The 24,035-nt window shown below is 34.3% G+C and overlaps 1 protein-coding gene across 3 annotated transcripts in view; it reads left to right on the forward strand.

Annotated features, from left to right (window-relative positions):
• Window positions 1-24,035, forward strand: part of LOC134529496 (four and a half LIM domains protein 3) — a 411,563-nt gene that overhangs the window by 196,649 nt on the left and 190,879 nt on the right. For all 3 annotated transcript variants that reach the window (XM_063363644.1, XM_063363643.1, XM_063363642.1), the window contains exon 4: window positions 2,425-2,658. In XM_063363644.1, the coding sequence (XP_063219714.1) occupies window positions 2,425-2,658 (234 nt within the window). The remainder of the gene's footprint in view (window positions 1-2,424; window positions 2,659-24,035) is intronic.

Consider the following 24,035-nt stretch of genomic DNA (forward strand, 5'->3'; position numbering starts at 1 on the left):
ATAACTTTATCAATCTGTTAGGTCTTAAATGATGTCTTGTGTTTATTATCAAAGCTTGTTTATTGTTTGCTTGTTCCCATATTGAGTGTGTTTGTTTTTTAATGTAATGAATTGAAAGTTTTTTTTTGGTAACTTCTTTTAAACAATTTAAGGGGAAGTGTTAATTCGTAAATTGTTTCAACTTTAACTTGATTCTAGTGGTGTATCCCCACACATGTTTTTTCCTGTATCCAGTTAGTGTGTGTATGTCGTGGCCATTGCAGTTTGTGTGATGTTTATCATGTGTAGTAAAAAAAAATCAGTGCTTATTGACCAACGCATTATTATCTAAACTGCATATACTTAACAAAACAGTACAACAATTGTACGGTATTCAAAGTAGTTATTTTTATGATAAAACTAATTAGCTAATGTGTTTTTACAAAAGAAACACCGGCCAAGCGTGCTTAGTTTATGATTCACAGAATTTTAGTTCTGTTTACTGCTACTACGAGCATACGCCCACAAATTCTTTTGGCCCACGTTAAAACAAAGATTGCTTAGCTGACATGTGCGATAACATCATGCACTCCCAGGCAATTGTAAGTAGTTTACAATATTTACTGTGTCATAAAATAATTTACATATTTTTTAGACAATTTTGTTTTAATCTTAAGTACCCATGGAAATAAAATATTGATTGCTTGGTTGTGTTGCACCAGGTTGTTATTTAAATCTAATTGGTTAGTACAAAATAAATTTATAGGAATCATAACTGTTGTTAAGTTTTTGAAATTTTGTGGTCCCAAAACAGGAGAGATTTGCAGGAAGAGCACATATTATCAATCCCAGTGATGAGTAATTTCATGTTTGTCATTAGTTTCTAGATGAATGTTTCAGTATAAAAGCATTTGATATTATTTTTTGTTTTAAATTTGGTAAAAAGTCATTAATCATACATTACTTAAAAATTTTTAGTTTTATAAATTGGGTCATTGTCACATTCTTAAAGTTCATTTTCGGTTTTTCCATAACTGAGCAGTAAAAATAATTTAACTTTTAACAATCTTTTTTTAACTTTTTTTCTTCATAAATATTTTAAATTACCCAAAAACTAAATGTTTATTATAACAGGTGAGGCAATGCCTTTATGCATAATTTTTTAATTGGTGCATCCCTTTCACTAGACGGTATGTTCTTCATTGGCTTCAAGGGAGTATCAACCAGTCCTCTGTGTTCTCATTTTGAGCTATTACGCACAAAGCACTCTTCAACTAGACTTAATTGTGCACTGAAAGAAACCCCTGGGGGAAAAACCAGCCAGTGCTAGAAAAATTGTTTTTTTTTCTCACCTACATTTAGCTATATAATCTATTCACATTATTATTAACTAGCTGATATTCAAGCCTGTCAATTCTAATAGCTAGGGACAATATTTTATGGTTTTATTTTTAGGCTTATTTGGTTTTTAAAACAGGAGATTTCTGTGTTACTGTTTTTATTTTCTGAATACTGTTTTTCTTGTGAAGATAGCATATTACTAAGCAAATATGACAGTTAAATGTTTTATGATACTAATTTCACCAAAATGGTTTCATTTTGACTGATATATGGTGAATTCTGACAATATAATCATTTGTAATAAGCATGTCCAACTACTCGGAACAATCAAAAAAAAATTGGCACATATTTGTGTGTTTGACAAATGTACCAATGCCATAATGTACAAATGAATGTATTTAGTACATACTTTTTGATACAAACTTCCTGCTGAATAAATGAAAATTGAATCAACTATATTAAAAGATATTTTTTTATTTTAGTTAATTTTGATTAAAAGTGCTGATTATTTCATGATTATAGTTGCATTTTGTTGCTTTATGGTGTATTGATGTGCTTTTTGGTGTTATTTAAGTTTTAAAGCAATTCACCAAATAATCTTGTCTCTACTAATAGCATTTTCCAGCTGTATTGAAATACAAGAGTGCACATTATAAAAATTTGTTATTTTAGAGCAACTTGAAAAATGTTTAACTGCTGGTAGAATCTTGCCCAAGAATCAAAAACTAATGTCTGGTTGCCTTCAGCTAGGCCCTATATGTCACCGTACTGGCTGCCTGTTACTAGAATGATTAGCTTATATGAAACAGTCATGATTCATACTTAGAGGCAGTACTCAACATAATTTACACTCACTTTAGGTTAATGTAATAACATGCTCCAAGTGTCAGTTACAACCTATTGAGCAATTATTTTCAAACAAGGCCTTCAGATGCAATATGTGGCTCAAATATATCTTTGTTTAGGTCGTATTTATTGACATGTATAACAGCCAGCTATAAGTACAGCTCTAACCAACTAGTATGTACCATGCTGGTCATGTAATACTGTTTTAAGACTCTGGTATGGGTTTAGGAAACTGCAGTTAGTGTGGTGTGTGTTCAGATTGAAGAGTACTTCAGTCACATGCCGCCATCCAAGGTGCCTTCTTTGGGGTCCCCGGGCGAGAAGTACAGGGACAAGCAGCTGATGCACCAGCTTCCCAAGCAGGACCTGGCGCTGGCGTACTGCAAACACGTCGACGTGCAGCATCACCCCAGCTACGAGGACTTCATCAATGCCAGGAACGAGATTGCCCTTGATATTGGTTATGTCACAGTCAACCAGCTGCATAATGTTGTAAGTCTGTTGTCAGTAACTTTAAATTATAGGTTAAATACAAATATGACTTAAGACCGGTTTGGATTATTCAAGCTATCTTGCATGAAGTTTTGGGTTTCTGGTTGATCTGACTCTGTGAGCAAACATAAATTGCCCTATGTTTTCTTCATAGCTTTTGCGATTTCTTTTTTGTTATTATTATTATTATTACTTTGATGGGTCCACGGTGGTTGTTTGAGTGGTAAGTTCACTAACCTCCCACTAAGGTAGGGTGGAACTGTGATTTTTTTTCAAGCATGAAACTTGTCAAATTCTACAGTGAGCCGGTGATTTTTTTCAGGCTACTTTCTTCTCCCAAATTTATTCATTTGGTCAGTACTTTTATCATTATCCTCTGACAATCCATCATCTGTAATGGTTTGATGTCGAGACATTAAGCTGTAGTAAGTTAATATTCTGTTAATATTTTATCACCAACTCTTATCAAACCATTACAAACATTTAAATTGTCCCTTTATATAGTCTATAATTATTTGGACATCCTACAATTAGTGTAAGGATGCTGCAGAAAAAATTCAGTTTTTAAATTAGGCTTATTATTTCTGAAGTCAAGACTTCAAATTTGTAAAATCCATTTATGGATTCTGGGATGGGCAGTGGCTGGACAAATACAATATCTTAGGAGATTTTTGGCTGACTTATTGCCAAATGATGCTTTAGAAACTGAAGGAACAAGTTATTTTTTTGAGCTTCATTGCAAAACTGTTTGTGTTATGGCAGAACAAGATTTAATAAAAAATTTATTGATACACATTGAATGAAACAAATGAAACACGGATGGATTGATAAACATAAACCCTTATAATTGGCATCAATATCCAAGCAATAAGTTGGGAAACAGTTAGTTGACTATCTGGCAAACTGCATCAGTTTATTGCAGGCACTTTACTTGGGCATCATAAATGCTTTCATGTATCTTTACTTCAAATGCATTTTCACCAGAACTGCTGCCAAGCTGAATGGTGGTAGAGATTCCATATAAATGAAATGAGTTCCATGACTGTCCCTTATCTTTGCAGCAAGTTTATAAAATTGACTCAGGTACATTAACAATTGCATGCTACTGTTTTCACAGGTAAATTTTGTTTATCGGGAATCAAAAAACTAATGAATGTGGGGAGCAATTACTAAAGGTGAAGTAGCCTAACTGAAATTTATAGCAACTGCCACTACATGAAAACGGTGTCTTTTAGTAATATATTTACCACCCAAGGTCTTTTGTGCATATTGGAATCTGTATAATGTACCTCAGTAACACAAGATGTGTATTTACGGATTAATACTAAAGATATCTGCCATAAATTTAGTTTTATATTTTGTGTTTGAGTTAATCTCGTAACATAAAAATGCTTATTAGCTATCTAGGACAACAGACAGTTGTCGCAAGCTATCCGGTTGGATTTTTGCGAGATCATGTTAAAGTTTGACTTGTTCAATCCACACTTAAAACTGGTTTTTCATCATGCTAAAATGTGACTTTAGTAAGACTATGAAATTTTATTAAAATATGTTTATTAGGAAGATTTTTTACCATATTTTTCTAAGAATGGGTAAATGGTTAAAATTTGTGGTAACTATTTCAGTTTATTTTTTTGAAAGACAGAACTACTAATTAGAATTTTTCGCAGAACAATTTTTTAATGTGATGCATGTTACTTAAGACTTAGTCAAAGAATTCACAAGCAAATTTCAAGAAATTGAAAAATAAATAAATTCAAATTCAAGAGTTAAGAGACTGAATTAAATGTGAATTTTAATTGAATGACAATGGGAGCAAAGTTAATGTACATTCACACACAGGAAGGTGATCTAATAAACTTTTTTTTCTTTTAGAAAATATGCATAAATTACTACAGAGAGATTTTTATATATCTTCCTCTACAAAATTGTTTATATTATTATTCTTCGGCACCAAACCTGTACACTGCCAACACTTTTTTTGTCCACCATGTCACCAAATTATCTCTAAAACCATGATAGTGAAAATGAAAATAAATTCAGTCAGTTGGCTGCACATGTAAGCCACTCGCTACCCAACCCTGATAGACCAAACTGACCCAGCTGGAGACAAATGTAGAATAAAAGTGTGCTCTTCCAGTGTTATCAGTCTAGTGTCCACCGCTGAACCAGCAGCCTTCTCAGTACATTTTGGATATGTTATAAATATTATCACATTGAAAATATAAAGCTAGAGCAGTAGAGCACCTCAGTTTCAATCTATGACTACAGATTAGTGTGAGTGGTTTTAAAAAAATATTGGAATTGATTTGTGGTCATAGCTGACCCTATGTGTGTGTGTGTGTGCACAAGCGTGCATGCATGTGTTTGTGTGTGTGTGTGTGTGAATGCATGTGTGTTCATGTGAAAATATAAAATAAAAAATTAATTTCAAAAGAAAAATAAAAAAACATAATTAGGCTTACCATAAAATGCTAATATATTATAAATAATTCAAAGTTCTCTTATTCTTTTTTATTAATTGATATTAATTTTTTTGGCATCCTTTACAACAAATGTTCTATCATACAAAATATGCAGGAAAAAAAATTGAATTATCGTCCAAAAAATTGTAACCTCCTTTGGGGCAAACCAGCAACTTTAACTAGTTTCCAAATATATCTGACAGAGCGAGATCACAAACACAGTCGCTCCAACTGGGTGGTTACTAAGTGGCAAAGAGATTGCATGAGCCCTAAACCAAAGCACTTACCAAATAAATTTGAGAAATTTAATGGTCAGAAATGGTAATGTAATTAAAAATAATTATGCACATTCATGACATGGTTCTGGATTAAAAACATTCATTTTGAATCAAATAAATATTACATTTTCCATACACTTGTGTATCCCTAAATAATGCAAATATGAATTTTACCAAAAATATTTTAATACATCTCAGGGAAAGGATTATGTAAGTCTCTGAACACGTGAACAGAAAACACATTAACATGATCATTTTTTTTATATAATAGAAAATTGCAAAGCTAAATAAAATAATTGTCTACTTTCAATGAGTTGAGCCACTGAACATGCATTCCCTGTTTCCTACATATTCTCTTAGTTATAGACTATACCCATATAAAGGTCCCACAACTTTTGTGCATATTAACAGAACTCTCCTTATCTTGTAACAATTCTATGTCTGCCCAAAATCCACAGCAACCAAGGCCAGTTTAACCAGGCGCACTCTTGCAACCCACTGGCAGCGGCCTCATGCTTCCTTATTAACGTGCTAGAGATCATAAATAAAATTTATGTCAGGCCTGCAATTAAGAGCAATGTGTCCTGCATGGTCCTAATCATATGTCATTGCAGAAGCAAGTTATGATTTGACCATTTCCACTACCAAGTTCATTGAGGCTGACACAGACACAACTGTGAAGCAATATGAACACGAACACAATAATTGTCATAATTGTAAAAATTGAGATAATTGTCGTATGTCTGGCAACACTGCAAGAGCTTGAGAATGGTTTCTCGCTCGGCTGCTTTCAGTTTGTTATTATTTTTTCCCTTTTCTCCTTTCAAATTCTCTATCACATTTTCCCTTTCTCCGTGATGCATGTGTACCAGTGTCGTCTGACTCATGTGATTCATCTCTGCGTGAGTGTAGTAGCTGTGAGCTGCCATTTTTCTTGAAATTCTTGATGCCCGTGTTTTTTTTTTTTAATCTAATTAAAAAGTGAAAGTGACATTTTGTGTGTTGTTGTTGTTGTAAGGACAGAAAATGGCCAAATCACTAAAATAAAAGACTATATAATGATGATTATGTTAAATAAGGATTTACCTTCATTGAGAAAAATGGTAGTCAATTACCTCAGTGTGTTATTTGCCATGCTGTTCTGAGTAATGATGCAATGCGGCCTGGATGATTGGAATGACATTTCACTGATCATTTTGCTCTGAAAGACAAGCCTACTGACTTTTTATTTCCAAGAAAAATGGTCTTAAACACATGAAACTTTCCAGTGGAAGTTTACAAATGGACTGTTGAAGCTTCTTATAACATTGCCTTATTGATAGCAAAAGATAAGAAACCTCATACAATTGGTGAGTCATTAATAAAACCTTGTTTACTTACTGCTTGTAATATGCTCAGTGAACACAGCTGTAATAAAGTTGCAAAAATTTCTCTGTCAAACAACACAGTAAAATGCAGAATTGATGAAATGGCTCTGAATTTAAAAAATCCAGTCGTGCAAAAACGAGAGAGCTCCCCGTTATTTTCTTTGCTGTGTGATGAAACAACAGACATTTCAAAACGCGCACAGTTATTGTCTTATTGCCGATTTATTGAAAGAACTGAATTCTTTGAGGAAACATTTTTAAAATCTCTGGAAATGACAACTAAAGCTGTTGATATATTTTCTGCGCTTCGTACTTTTTTAACATCTAATGACCTTCCTTGGGAGAAAGTTATTGGAATATGTATTGATCTAGCTCAAGCCATGACAGGACGCTGATCAGGTTTTATAGAACTGGCTAAGAAACAGAACCCTAAAATAATTGGTTTCCACTGTTTTATTCATTGACAAGCTTTAGCTTGTAAGACTGTACGTTGAACATTGCAATCAAATAGTAAACCATTTCAAATCCAGTGCTTTGAATACTAGACTCTTTGAGTCATTATGTCAAGAGTTGAATGGTGACCAAGAAACTCTTCTTTTCAAAACATAAGTTTGATAGCTGTCCAAAGGTAATATGCTTGCTAGATTATTTAACTTAAAATTGCAAGTTGAAATTATTTTGAAGACTTCAAAGAAAGCATATCTGTATAGCATGATTTTTTATGAAAAATTTATCATTCACTTGCCATATTTAACAGACTTTTTTGAAACACTCAACTTTCTGAACATGAAGCTACAGAGTCAGAAAAACATTCCGAAGAGTTATGATACAGTTAAGAGTTTCATCGAAAAGATAGCTCTTTGGCAACACCGTCTTCAGAGTTCAGATCCAAACGTTTCATCCTTTCCAAGATTTGTTGACCTGCTCGATGATAAGAAAAAAAAATTTTCATTGCATCAGATAAATTAATTGAAAGACCTTATCAGGGCATTTGGTAGTATTGCAAAATGAAATTGCGGACTGTTTTCCAGATATTATTAGTTCAGAGAACTGTGAGTTGAAGTTGACAAAAGATCCTTTTAAAATCTACTTTGGATGAACTTCCTGATCATATTCAGGAACAGGCAATCGACCTAAAATGTGATTCTCAAGCAGACACGGAATTTGAAAACATGGATGTTGAAAAGTTTTTGTTATACTATCTTCCTGTTCACCCAGAAGTTGCTTTGGAAGCTATGAGATTGTTAGTGCAGTTTTCATCCACTTATCTCCGTGAATCTGGATTTTCAGCATTAATGTTGTGCAAGTGATAGGTATTACATGCCAACATCACCTAGATCCTTTATTACCTTAAATATATTTGTTCTGTATTTAATTATTTGATATTTTATTATTGTAATAATATATTCCAGATTAAGATATGTGTAGTAATATTAAATTTTGTGTATAAAATTATCTATTCTGTATTTTAATTTAATAACCAGCTTCAGTTTCAAATTCTAATTGTATTACTTGTATTGACCACATATCGAGGTGGTTGGGTGGGGTGTGACCTCACATCATTGTTCAAAGGGGGCAGAGATTCTGAAAGGTTGAGCACCTGCTTTAGAGAACTTGTAATAATAGCAAAACCAAGTCAATTGAAAGGAAAATTAATTATGAATTGAACTTGTTTACAAAAAAAAATATCAAAAAAAGGGAGGTGTCGGCAATATGCCTCAAAATGTCCTGGATTCAGTGAGTTCTATTGTTACTAAAGAGAAAGAATAAAAAAAACACATTCTTCAAGTAAACTCAACAACTTTTACATAAACTAGTATACGACCCTATCTTTGTGTTCAAATTTCAGTTTATCAAATAATAATAATTTGGACTGTCGTAAATAAATAAAATAATATTTTAATGAAGGTGAGGAAAAATATTTATTTTGTTTACAATAAAAATATCAGGACCAATGATCTATTTTATTCATCTACTAAGTTACATTTGAAGCCCACAGGTACTGCTATGTTACCTGACTACAAGACTGATCATACCTCAATCACCACACCGGACAAGAGGTTCAAGCCTCCTACAGATACACAAACGATATTACTTGGCTACATCCTGCAGAATGTGCAATGGCTGCCTGCATCGACATGGGCGCACTAACCATGCTGAGAAACCTACATCGCAACACTAACCTGTCATGTCATTCATACCATCCACCTACACTAAGGGCAGTATTTCAATATGTTCAGGTAAGGTAGTGAATAAGCACTACTTTTTTGGGATATAACCTTAACCTTACTCACGGGCCATATTCCAAAATGTGTCCATACCAAATCCCAGTAAGGTCACAGATCTGCAACCGTTTTAAAATGGTGCCCTGTGCAGGCTATAAACTGATTCCAATACGTTCTAGCAGACGTTTGGCATCCATCGATACAATTGTTTTTATAGCAAAAATCCTAGAGATAACAGCACCATCGCACAAAAATATAAGCGCCTTTCTAATTTTCTCAAGTACTTTTTAAGTTGCGATATTTTCTTGTTATGACCATTAAAATATACAAAATGTATTCCAGGATAGTTTCGCTACCATAAAGTTTCATTTGGCACACCAATACGCTTGGTACATCCCTCGCTATCCGGACAAAATCACCAAAAAAGTGAGCTCTGCGCATGCGCGGAAGTTTGGGCAACAGATCAGCAACAGATACAACACCAAAATCTGTTTCCTAAAAATAAGGGAGTGGCTGTGTCCTCTCGTGCACTAGGAATATGGTTAGGGTACAGGTGTGGCATATTCAACACCTACTCCCTTATTTTTGTGTCTTGGAATACCAGCCTTATGCCATCTCCACAAGTGCATTTGCATATGTGATCCCATGCCTGCCAGTCAATCACTGCCCAGCCGACATGACTGTCAGCTGCGCTGCAGGCAGAACACCCCCAGGAGTAACTGCCGCATCCAAGGTCACCCAAAAGGAACAGATGGAGCAACAGTTAGACACACACTCCTTCCAGCAACCATGTCCCACCTGCTGGCATTAGATGGGAAACTCAATGCATTCCACTTCTCCAAGCAGGGCATTTGGTTCCAAGCAGACTTACTGCAGCTCATCCTGGCTACATGTAACTCTCGTCTGGCCAAGACCCAAACTACAAACATTAACAACCAAAAATGAGAACTGAGTGGCTCCCGAAAACCTATCGTGACTATACAAAAAACGAAGTGCAAACCAAAAAATATTTAAAATTGTTCTAAACTATATTATATAACAAAAATAAACACCGTTACAATATACAAAGTATTATAAGAACCTAAAATATATAAACTCTCAAATATTATATTTGTTGATTTTTTTATGTAATTTTTTTTAATAAATATATATTTTTTAATGTTATGGTGTTCAATTTTACTAACTTACTGTACAGCACATGGTATTTTTGCACTGTGATAAAATTCTATGTTTGCCAGTTCGTGAAATAACTTTTAATGGGTGTGATAATTGTATGCACCTTTACATTACTCCCAGTAAAAATTATAAAAACTAACCTACAGTATATGTTCATTTTTCCTAAAGCAGTATCATAACATAATATATAATAATATAAAATGGCATCTTAAGAATTTTTTTAAATGTTTTAAAGTGAAACAAGTAGGGTTATTTCAGCTCAAAACAATTCTATTAATTTTAAATTTGTTGTATGCAAATAACTTAATTCTTGTTATTTTTGAGGTTTTAAGAACATTAATATATTTTAAATCACAACTCCTTGCATGAGGTACATAAGCAGTATGAAAAAATTAAAATTTAATTTCACCATATAAGAACAGTGAATAAAAGGTCACAAACTGCTAACAATAGTGTGTGTTTTTAAGGTTATGAATTTTAAGGAATTCTAAATTTTAGTTTTATCAAAAGTCTTAACTATAAACTTACTCGGGTAATTTTTTGTCAGGAAAGTAATGAATTATTGCTTGGCTAAATAGAATCAAATAATATTAAACAAAAGACACGAAAAGCTCACACCACTTATCTTGAGTGTTAACAGCTGAAGAACCAGTACCACCAAACTAACAATGAACAAATGTGACAGCATAGAAGTGCCCGGAGCGAGACTCCCAACCTGCATCTGACGAGTGCAGGGTACAGAAGTCTGCTGAAGTCCATGTATCACCATCGTGCAATGGACGTGTAATTCTTGGTCAGAGGTAATATCTACAACCCATTATACGTGCATGCATACACACATGCATGTGGACATTTCATTTCATAGGTACATTCTCACAAAACTTATTCACACAAACTGTCCTTGAGACACTCAATTTATCATTTATTATACAAATAAATTATTAACTTTCCAAAACACCACATTTCATAATTAAGTTAAAATATTAATGTTTGACAGTCATTCAAAAACTTCAGACTTGCTGTCGAGACTTAATAGAAACTTTTTTAGATTCCCCTTACTCCAAGACAAACAACACAAGCATGATGGGAAGTAGTTGCTGCACCTTAAAAGGAAACTCCCACACTAATTAGCCACTTCCTATGACTGTACTTTAAAAATCTTCAAATTGATACTTCCTTTCGAAGAAAATTGCAGACCCTCACAACATAGTTAGGGCAGTACAGGCCTAATAGGTGTGGTTTGGTGCCTTCATATAATTTCTGCTGCACCTCTCTGAGAGTGATTGTCTATATCTGCTCATTATGCTTTCTACGCGTTAATGCTGAAGACTTGCACATTTGTAATCAAATTACAACAGAAAATTTAAGAACCTATTGTGACCTTTAATTTAGGCAAGTGTTGAAAGCTGTTTTCAACCACATGGATCTACATAATACAGTCAAACCTCTATCTATCGAACTCGCATGTATCGATTGTCCGTGTTTATCGTATACTTTCTACGGTCCCGCCAAAATTGCCATACAACTAAGGTTAAAAAAGTCCGCTTGTACCGATGTTCGAATTATCGTTTTGTCCGCATTGATCGTACAAAATATGTGGTCCCGTCACTATAAATTATAATAAATGATCGTTTAACCATAAATATTTTGCAGAAATAACCATTTCTTAGACAGAAACCGTCATAAAAACAGTAACGATTGTATAAGTAAAAATCACCTTAAATCTGCAGCCGAGTAATGGAGCACGTAAACATGAAGAAAAGACAAATGAACAACAACTTACGAAGAAATATTGATGATGTACCATAACTACAGTACAAACCCAATTGTTATCTTACGATAATTACCATAAAAAGAACTACAGATTCATTGTTGATACTATAATACTACAGAAGCACGATAGCTACCACATTTGCACTATAGTTACCGTAACAACCGAGATGTATATTTACCCTGATGGTAATGTACGCATTTATTTAAGACATATTAAAATTAAAGAACATTACTGAAAAAAAAAAGCATGTTAAATTTTTATATGTACGGTTAGCACATGTTGCGAAGAAATAATGCGATCTGAAAGAATGCAGTACTACTACGAAAAGTGAAAAGGGTACTCGTGGATTTTTAGGTTATGGCAGTCTCTCACGTTTTTTCATTAATATCGGCCGAAAATTAACAAGCGTATCGGAAGTAGGCAGAAATGCCGATTCAACTAAATATTGGCAAAATCGGCTTCTTCAGTACACATCTATATTTGATGGCATGAGTAAACATTTCAGACTTCAGGATATTGAAAAAGACTTTAATTTCCATGCAGGTTTATTGTGCGTATGTTTTTTTTTTTGCAAGTGTAAATTGAATTAAGTAAAATGCTTCCATTTTTATTTTTTTTCAAATGATTAAACTTTAATGACAAGTAACTGATATATTTCTGACACTAATTTTGAGGTTGAAATATTTTTTTCAAAATCTAAGAGTGAAGTCCACATCTATTGAATGTCCGCATCTACTGAATTTTTTTGTTGGTCCCCTGAAAAACGATATATAGAGGTTTGACTGTAGTGAAATTTCAATTTTGTGAATTAAAAAACAATATTTGAATTATTTTTTTCAAGATTCTCAGGCTTGCTATGCTGTTAGGAATGATGTGAGATGAGACTTTATGAAAAGTTAAGCCTATCATCAATCCATGCTACCCTGCATTTAATATATTTACTTTTACTAAAATTTACATGTATGTATGGGCATTTTGCTACAAGCTATTCAGTCAACAGTGTGTGGAGTAAACATCTTTAGTGTGTTGTCTAGAAGATCGTATATTATTATTAAGCCCCACATTCAAGCGGACGTATGATGTCATAGGGGGTTGTCGGCTGGTTACCTAGGGCACCGCCAAGGAAGAACGGCACGCGGACCTGCCGGAGACACTTGGTTACAGGGCGGTGAAGTGGCCCATGTGGGTGCAAGACTCGAATATCCCCCAATTTCTTCCAACCATAGGATCTGGCCTGCTCAAAGTGTCGCATATACTAATTAATGCTCAAGGATAGATACCCTTGGGCTCTGTAGGTGTCCCCTCACGCCTCAGTTCCTAAATCGTCGAACATGTGGTTCAAAAAGAAACACTTATACATGTGATAAGAATTGAATTATTTAACACAGTTTTTGTACATTGTTACATTATAATTAAAATAAAATTAAAACTTTTCAAAAGCTCGATGGCACAGATAAGTGTAACTTTTGGTTCAGAATGCCGCTTGGTGTGGACTAAGTTAGGTGTTCGTCATTAAGATGAAAAAAAATCATAAAATGAATAAAAAAAATGTAGTGAAACATTATTCTACCTAAATAAATGCCCCGAGAAAGAGCAAAAAAGGTTTATTAATATTTAAGGGAATGGCGAATGTTACTGGATCATTGATAAAAAAGTTAAAGTCCTCAGGTGTAGTAAGCATCCTACCTTGAGTGGCAATCTCGAGAGACTGGACTGAGCACTACACACAATGGCTGCAGGAAGGTGTCGGCACGTTAATCAAACTGTTGTTAGGTCGGTTACGAAACCATGCAGAGAGCAAAACAAAATTAATTATTTAATAAATGTCTTACAATTAAACAAATACCCTCATACAATATGATTATTAACTTAAGTTAATTCCATTTTAAAAGGTTATAAAAATGCCTCAAACTGGATGCATTCCAATATTTACCTGCATAGCACGGCTCTGTTCTTATTATGTACTGGCTGATAAAAGATTTGCATTCACTTCAGAGGTTGAAAAGAAAAATTTACATTGATTCTACATAATTAATTGCAACACAGGGGCTCACACATTGGTGGGAGATTTTAGTAATGCGGGTAGAGGTGGTAGTGTCGTAGTGACACATCGCATCGTGCTCACAGGAGGGGCGTAGTCCCCTGGTCAGAGTAAATTGTTTCCTATCATGGTGTAATGCAATGTTGTGGTTTTTGTCTCTGGTATTATTGGTGCAATAAATGTAAACCCTGAATATTATTATGGAACTCAAACAAAGTACCACTGATGTTAATGACAGTAAGAGTGACAATGACAGTGCTCCCAAGAAGCGAGTAAAGTTAAGACATAGGAAAAAATTTTATAGGGTCTTTTTTTTGTACCAGTATCTGAGGCTTTTAGCTGCAGTAACCCATCATTTTAAAGTTAATGAAGCTCTGGCTAGAAGAATTTTCTTAAGAATAGAATTTGGGCTTCTTTCACTGTGGAATCATTTGTAGTCATGGTCTTACACTTCACTTAATGAAATAAAAAGATTTTCTTTCTTTTTCATTTGAGAGTTTTTTACTGTCCGAAAGACGAAACAACCGAATCCAATCACATTTAATATTTTTCTCACGCGTTCAGCTCATCCATCCAATTGTCGATAATTGCTTTTTTCGCGGGCGATGAAAATTAAGCAGAAAAAAAAACTTAGATTAAGTACTTCAGTAAAAAGTTAGTTGAAGTACACAACTAGCGAGGCCTCAAACCTGGCCGCACCTGGTGAAACACAGTCGCCACGAGCCAAAGTGCCGACGAAGATGGTCATAATTTCTAATTAAATGGCAGAATGAAAATAAAAATGTTAGGTTAACTTAAAACTCGGCATGGCTCTGACCACTAACGTTAAATTTTCTATTCCACAATTCTCCTACATATTTGGCGAAAAGCCACCGAACGCGCCCTCGTTGTGCAGCGATCGACAGACGACTGACGAGATCATGGCACTGGTTCCTCCACACAGGAAGGGCAGTCACATGACCTCACCGACCAATCACATACACTCTTCATTCATACTAACAATTACAAGCCAAACAGAACACAGATCATATACACTGAAAACCATTTTCACACATAGAAACAGGGGATTCACTTTCTCCTTCTCTCTCCAACACCGTGGGAGAGTAGTTCTCCTCCAGTTCCTATGCAGTGACGAGATATTGTTACAGTCTCTCTCTTACTGGGGAATCGCTGTTTTGTTCTCACTCACACTTACAGGTCACATGCCTCTCTCTTTCTACACATCGCCCAAGACACAGTCCCTTGTTCTAGAACCATTATGCAACATCTGCATTCTAATAAAAACGTAATATATAATTATAATACAATATTCAAATTTAAATCAATAATAAAAAAACTCATTACACATAATATTAGGTAAATATAACTAGCAAAACAAAGTTGAAAGGATGACAGAAGAAACATGATTATTAAATGATTAATAAATTCAGAACAAAATATACTGGCAACCTAACCCGTTCTTAGTTAACAATTTTATTAGTATAAAAGGCATGTATACTGTAATGCTACAATGGGAACCTTGCATTTTTTCCAAGCTAGCATTTTGTCTCATACATAAAACTTATTTATAATGTGGTTGTAATATTTCATGAGAAAGGTATATCAATAGACAGTAATATATTTAAATTAAAAAATTTAACATTTTCAATTATATTTTAACAACCCTTGAGTACCGTGGTAAAATATACATTGATATCTAGACAGGTGAACCTTTTTTTAGTATTTTTCAAAATATTCTGGCATGTATAAAAAAATTAGCCTTATACATAATTTAATTAATAAATTTATATGCTTTTGCAATTTGGGAAATAATTTTTGAAATACTAAAAAAAAATTTATTTTCAATTCAATGTCATTTTTTCACTATGTACTTGTAAAAATGTCAGATGGCCCAACTATTATTTTACAATGATGCACATATTCATGAACTACATTGATTTATACAGGAAAATGTTCTAAATATAAATATAATAATATATAATTATTTACTATATATATTTATATGAGACACTTATATATTTATGAAATTACATATATATTGGAAAACAATATTTTTGAATTCACAGATTTTTGCTTTGCCATTACAATTAATTTTTTTTTAGTAATTTTCTGAAAATTTTGTTCATACAAATTATATATTATGTTTATAAAGAAACAAATTTATAACCCACTGAAATCAAAAAAAAAAAAAATATTCAACTGTCCTCTAGAAAATATGGGCATACATATTATCCAACATGTTAGGTACAACAAAGCTCATTTTATCTTTTTCGTATATATACACCATTAGGCCTATTTGCACATATATGCATATATATTTAATCATATGTTTATAAATGAACTTATATAACTGATACAGTTTACCTATAGGCCTATACAAAAATATGACATTTCTCACAACAAAAATTGCATTAGGTCAAAAACATGCAGATCAAACTCCAAAATCAAACTCCAAAGAAAAAAAAATTTTTTTTAATAACTGTTGTGTTTTTTATCAACACTTCAAACATACTGCTTCAAATGTAAACATGGATATTTTCTTAAAATTTAGAAATATATTATGCATAATTTGCTTTGGTGTGATAATCACGAAAGCATTCTGGCAAACATAGAGGCACTTCACATATAGGACATAACCGTGTGTGTTTCCTTTCTTCCTGATTTGCCAGTGGATACTTCACTTTTTTCAGAACATACTTTGCAAACTTGTGTTGGGTTCATATACTTTTCTGCTGCTGGAATCTTTTCCAGGAAATGTCTCCCTGTCAGTCTGTTCGTCGCAACATTTTGGCGAATTTTACTTTGAGACACAATGCTACCTTTGATGGCAAAAGCTTTCCCAACGTCCGTTATAAAGTTTGAGTGACGGCAAATTTTTGTCTCTTCATTTCTCGTTTCCTCGTACAGGATAAACGCATTTGTAACTGCCATCAGAAGTATGTGAAAAAATAGCTTCTTCCACCAGTTCAGCTGTTTTATGTTGAAGAGTAAGCACATCATCTGATCACTTCGATCAACACCTGTCTTGTGAATATTATAATCTAAAATATCTTAAGGTATTGTTTTCCTCACCCATTTTTCGAATTCAAACCAACTTCAGATATTGTAGCTTTATTAAAAGTAGTGTGTGTCAAGACATCTATGGTGTCTTTCCACTTTAAACATAATAAATGAAAACCACTTCATCTCTCTTGAGTGATTCTTGATTTTACTATTTCTTTTGGTAGCTGTTTTCTGTTGGGCATACATGTTCCTACAGCTAAAGTTTTGTTCTGCTATCGCACTAGGTTGCTGAATATTAAAGATGTTATGTGGTGGGCGCCACCACGTGGTTCGTGGGCACGTGGACCCGGCGAGACTCTTTCTCCTGGTCGTGACGTCGCCCGTGTGAGGCGAGACACGCAACCCTATTTACCTACGGTGGCCCTAACACCCGCTCTCAGCGTCGGGTACGCTATCACCATGAAACAATTATCGCAAGTGGGCTCTAGGCGTCCTACACGCCATACACTCCTTAAGGACACACGGGGTTAGAATGAAAAGATGGAGACTTCAATGCGCCTGAGTTTTATTCACTCCTTCCTCTTACATATTTACTTATTAAGCGGTTAAAAAGCCAACGGCATGAATCAGCTTAGAGGAGGGCCAGGTCACCTCGTGGCCTGGCCGACGATTCGCAACGCAGTCGATTTCAAAAGCCCGGCTGAGCAGAAAAAATATTTACGTTAAAGAGTCTTCCACCCGGAGTAGTCCTCGAAGCGGTTAAAAGCGGTTCAGAGAAATTATTACACGGCCGGATGCTAAAAGATCAGTTCTTACCAAGTATTGAAGGCGACGAGGTACAGCATGCGTCCGACTCCGGGCGGTTCCAAGATTAGACTGCCTGGCTAGGGGGTGTCATGGCGCCTCCTTCCGCTCCCGTTACCGTTAGCTGTTCAATTTACGTTTTTACTTACAATGAAATCTGAATAAACATTTAGTAAATCAGTATTAATTAAGTTACTGCCTCTGCTCCTTCCACCTAATTAACAAAGCTAAATAAAAGAATTACAATAATGAAAAGTTAATTTGGTAGTTCTCTTAGCGGTCGCTTGTGGCGCTGTAACGTCTGTTTAGAAAAATGGACCTGCAAACACACGACCCTTGGGAATTGAAAGATAAAATAAAGGTTGACAATTCTTATTTAATAATTAGGATTTACGGGGAAGCCGCACCGACTCTAATTACTGGCCTCTTGTATGGCCGCAACACACACTCACCTACACACGCTCGCCGTCGGCGGGACGTTTGAAATAGAGGGTGCTGGTGGGAGGGAGGGGTGCTGCCATGGACGGGTCACATCGGGCTTAGGAGGGGCGTAGCCCTGGACGACGTCAGTTCCTTCAGAGTAAATCAAAGAGTGCAGGAGAACTATAAAATCTGTTCATGTAGATGACATGACCTTTCTCAAAATTATCTGACAAAAGTCTTTGGACAAGAGACAAAACACTGTTATCCTAATTCGTTTTTCTGTAGTAAACTTCCATTTTTAGTACACAACCGGGAAATTAATTACATAAAATATAAAGTTTCATGCCATATTTTTGCAGCTTATTTTTCATGTAAACAGGAAACCGAATACTGCCACGAAAGCCACACATGCCTCCATCTATCGTCAGATTACGATAAGATGCAAATGAATGGGAAAACGGTTGAACTAGATGATCAAAAAATGGCTGAATTTTATGCAAAGGGTCATGATGTGGTTGTCCTCTTTGTATGTAAGTACAGTAAAACCTTGTTAAGAAGTTTTTCAAGGGACTGGATGATAAAAAACTTATTAACAGGGAAAACTTATTAAAAGGGAAATAGTAAAGATCAGTCGCTAAATAAAAAAAAATTGGTTGTCTGTAAAGTCGGTTTACGGACGATAGTTTAACGTGACAACGTCATAACAAAACATTGATGAAATGATTGCATACTTTTATGAATAAAATTGAATCATTTTTATTGAATTATCACTTTTTTGTATGGATACAAAGAAGGAGTGAAATGAAATCTACAATTTAATTGATAAATTTACTTTTATTTGCACTCATTAATTCAAATATGTTTATTACTTTAAAGAAGAGATTATTTTAACTATAACTTTTATACATGTTTGCTATTTAACTTCTTCCAATCTGTGTTATTCTGTTAAGGATAGGACGATGATAGGAAAAGTAGGAAACAAATGGGAGTGTTTCAAGGATGATGTGAAGGAAAATGGCTTAGCCAACACCAAAATGCAGTCAAAAATAATCTATTTGCGCCAAGGACTCTGCAGCAATGCTAGGAGGAACGGGTTAGCAAATAGCAATGAAAATGTTACATTGAAATGCATGAAAACAGAACTACGCCACGGACTCGGTCGCAATGCTAGGAGGTTCAGGTTATCAAAGAGCAATATAAAATGAGCGTAATGGGACACAGCAAAACGGGAGAATGTGTGTAACGGAACACTTTTTCGTGCGTGCAGCCGGCGTTCATCAATTTATTAGACGTCACGTCAAAAAAGCATCATTATGACATACTTAGGTTTGTTCAGCTTTCTCTTTTAAAATTCAACCATTTGTGGAGATTTCATTACCACAAATATTTGTTGTTGGTTAAAAGCCTCGCATTACTTTTAAACGTTTATTATAGAATTAAGTAATTATTCAAAATATTGAATTACCTTTTAAGTTACCATGAAAACCATACATTGGAGACCCTCAGAGGCTCTGGTGCAATCTGTACAGTGTTTGCCTCTCTAATTATATTTTTTATTGGTAGTAAACACCTGCAGGAAGGCCTTTATGTATGAGCTCTATCATTACCAATGGCCAAAATGGGTGGTGAAAAATTAATGTTTGTGAAAGATACCTTGAAAACCACACATTGGAGGCTCTCAGAGAGACTGATGCTACCTGTATGGTGGTTTTGCCTCTTGAATTTTATTTTGTAATATAGTAGACTCCTGTAGGAAGGCCCTTAGGTCTATCTACATCGTTGCACATTTTGATGTAAAAACCAGGACAAAATTTGCCTTATTTGCGTGTAATCGCTTAGGCTGTTGTCCCAAGCTCTCTGCACAATGACGTATACGGGCGATACATAGAGCCAGAGGATAGAACTAACTTCAGCACTGTTAGCATTCTTAGTACTGGTGTTAACATCTGTGGTTTTGTTTTTGCAGCATTCTTAAATTTTGCTTGAAATGTATTATAAAATTTATAAATATTTGCAGTACATTAACTGATTACATTTGCTATATTTGCAAAAATTCCATAGTACATACTGATTCCGAAAAAATTAATCCATTTTTAAATATGCTTGTGCTTTGATTGTTGCACAGTTGGCAGGCTCATATTTGTTCATCAAAAGTCTTCAATATGAATAAGACATCCAAAAAAATGTTATTTTGTAATTATTAAGACTGCACAGTACATATACATACATAGGAAAGAAGTGAGAAAAATATTTAGCTGTACGGTAAGTGTTGATGTAATTAAGTTTCTGCATACACCATTTGAAAACAGATCTTAACAGTCTGTGGTTGTTTCATCTATATCGTAGTTTACAGGTCCGGAGTAGTCTACAAGACTTGGGGAATGGATGCGCTGCAATGCAAAATTGTGAGCCGTTTGGGCAACGAATTCCATGCCGAGGCATTTGGAATTTCATTGGTGTTGTCATCTGTGCCTGGCATTGTTTATCAGTCTCATGCTGAACTGCTGTCCAGCTGTCTTCACACTTGATTCCACTGAACATCTTCAAGTGCCATTTTGCTGTTGTTCTCTGTAAAATACTTATAGACACTCAACATGTTACAGTAAAACCTCCATTAACGAATATTCTATTTAACGAAAAACCCCATGCAACGAAATAAAATTTTGGTTCCGCCGAACCGCCATAAGATCAATGCTGTTTTAACCTCTAAATACCGAATTTTATTTGTTCCGAAATAGTGAAATTCCCTTTACAACGAACTGCCACTTTTGAAAAACACGCAAAAATAAACATCTCCTACAAGACATCCACTAATTTTTTTTGCATTCACTGCTTAAAAATACATGCGTATAACCTTAAAATAATAAGCACCATCGCGGAAGGCAATAAATACACAAAGCATCATGGATAACACACATCGTGTATACATGCCACACTTTGTTCAAAATGGCGGGTACATTTAGCGCTAGTGGCGGAAACCTCTCGTACCATCGCTCTGGAAAGACGAACTAGTATATTTTGCGTTTCTATGGTTAAAGATGCGCACACGCAAATATTTTTAACTATGGTGTAGTACAATTTCCGTTTTTTCAGTTTTCACTGTTGTTTATTTATTTCCACACGTAGTTACGGAAATCAACACGTTACTACTGTAAAATGAATTCTAATCCTAAAAAGCGGGGACAGATTGACGTTAAAATAAAATTAGAAATTTCAAATGCAGTTGATGAAGGTGGAAAAAAAAGTGATATAGCTAAACGTTTCGACATACCGGCGTCTACACTTTCGACCATATTATCCAACCGGGAACAGATCGAAAACAACGCTTCTCTGGTAGGGACAAATCGAAAACGTGTGAAAGTATGTAAAAATGATGATTTGGACAAGATACATTTTGACTGGTTAATGGAGGCTAGGGCATCAAACATCAACAAAGGCATGCCAGGAAGCACTGGGGTGGGAATTGATAATTTCCAAGCATCAAATGGTTGGCCATTAAACAAGTGTATTCTATGTACTTTTTCATGTTTAATTCCTCATATCGTATTAAACAGTCAGAAAGACAGTTCTAGCCATTTATGTGAAGCTTTATGATGACTAGAAATATATAGTGCGAAACCTCCATTTAACAAACCCCTTTACAACAAACACAACAAATTTTGGTCCCTTGAGATTTGTTAAATAGAGGTTTCACTGTAACATTATTTTACAAGTGTACTAACAATGGGTGTCCTGCTGAATATTTGTTTACTACTTGGTGAATTACCTATAATTTAATTTACCTCAGCTTAAAGTTTACACACGTAATATATCCTTTGCACTGTGTGTGGTAATATTTCTGTTACTTCCTTGAGTTTTTAAATTGCTGTTTTGATATTAGAATAAATGTTACATTCCACTTAAAAGCTCATATAACATTTATTTTCAGCTTTTGTTTAAGACAGTTTATGCCATATATTTTATTTGATTTATACCATATGGATTCTGGATGGATTAATAGGTACTGAGACTATCCAATCGAGTTCACTATTGTATTAGCGTTAGATGAACAGATTCCACTAATTATTTATTTTTCGTAACCTTTAGTTAGAATTTCATCTCTAACATATCATGTCAGTGAAGTCAATCTTCATAAAACTATAGCTTGACTTCTAAGTTGATGCTGTGTTCATGAAAATGATGATAGAAGCCAAAATGTAGTTAGTAACTCTGGATATGAAAACCTAACATAAATCTTTATAGAGAACTTTAAAAAATTTCAAAAATGTTTATTAACTTATTTTGTTTGAAGTACTCATTGTTTATTTTAACCAAAATATTATGTATTAGTATATGTTGTCATTTTGTTTACAAAAATTATAACATCAATTTTTTTTACCCTAATAGTATTTACTCGGCTTGGGCATTTTTTTGTTGTACTTACTACCAGGGATGGGTCAGTTAGATATTTTGATACCATGATTCTATTTATTCTTGTTGGAATCACAATCTTATTTCCCATTCAGGAGATTCGAGGTGCTTATTTTTAAATTTTTTTTGCCAAGGTACTTCAAGTGTGTACTTTTTTTGCACATATAATTTTTACAAAATAAGTGATAGCATCACAAAATTCACAGGGTTGTTGTATATAACATACATATCATATTGGTATTGGTTATTTTAAATTTGAAAGTATTGTCAAACATATATCACAAAAATTTTTGGTTGGTATTCTACTACAATAAGCTTCACTTTTATGTAACAATATACTTACCAAAGTTAGTTTTATGAACTTATGTAGAAAAGGTTTCAAACTCACTTCAATATAATTATTATATATCATATATACATTATTAACATAACACATTTTTTTAACTCCATTATCTACGAGCAGCCAAATTTATGTTAGTAGTTAAAAGCATGTTGGCCATGTTTTACAAACTTTCTAGTTTCCTTTTTCAGTATTACTTACATTAAAAATATTCTTACATATTTTTGATACTTCTACCTTAATATTTTTGACTCCAAATACATTAGCTTAAAAAATTTGATGTGTTAATAAAGTCATTTCTAAACATAGTACCTAATTTGTAATGTTTGTGTAAAATGTGTTGTTGCCCATATGTTAAAAAATTATTTTGTACAGTGTGTGGTTTGCATTTCACATTCATGTTGCTGTTCCATTTTCCATGACAGCTTGCATGCTTATTAGTCTATTGTGCATTTGAGTCATAGTAAAATGTAAATATGTAAGAGATCTTTTGATAGTTTGGTGTTTTAATTCAAGTATTAACACTTCTGGACATTATTCCAGTGAAGAACAACAAACGAACAATCAAAGCTTTTTGCCATTTGGCTTGCTGTTAGAGTTTGATACTGATTTTTTTTTATACACACTGGTCAAGAAAATCACCAATCTGCATTGTTAGGAGGCTGTGCACAGATTCACATTCAGTAGAGCAAGAAGTGAGAGGGAAAGGAGGTCAGGCCACGTGGCAGGACAGCAGGAGTACCGATCTGGTCTCGAAAATTGGGGCGTCTGGCCAAGAATTATATGCATGGGTACTGTTTCAGTTATCTGCGTATTTACTGTTATGGTTTACACAGCTACTGTACACAGAGCTTCTACTCACTTGTGTAGAGGGTCGTTGGTGACGAATTTGTTTGGGGGTGTGCACTTAAAATCACCACTTAGTTTGAAAACAACTTTAAAACTAAAACAAGAAGAAAATAAAGACATACTGCCTGCAAAAAGCAGGCGGGAAAGCGCGGTCACGACGAGCAAGGATTAACATGCAACTAACCAGGGCAGGCAATCGAATTGGGCTGAACTCCTGTTGGT

Source organism: Bacillus rossius, chromosome 2 (assembly GCF_032445375.1).
Source record: "Bacillus rossius redtenbacheri isolate Brsri chromosome 2, Brsri_v3, whole genome shotgun sequence".
Classification (NCBI taxonomy): domain Eukaryota; kingdom Metazoa; phylum Arthropoda; class Insecta; order Phasmatodea; family Bacillidae; genus Bacillus; species Bacillus rossius.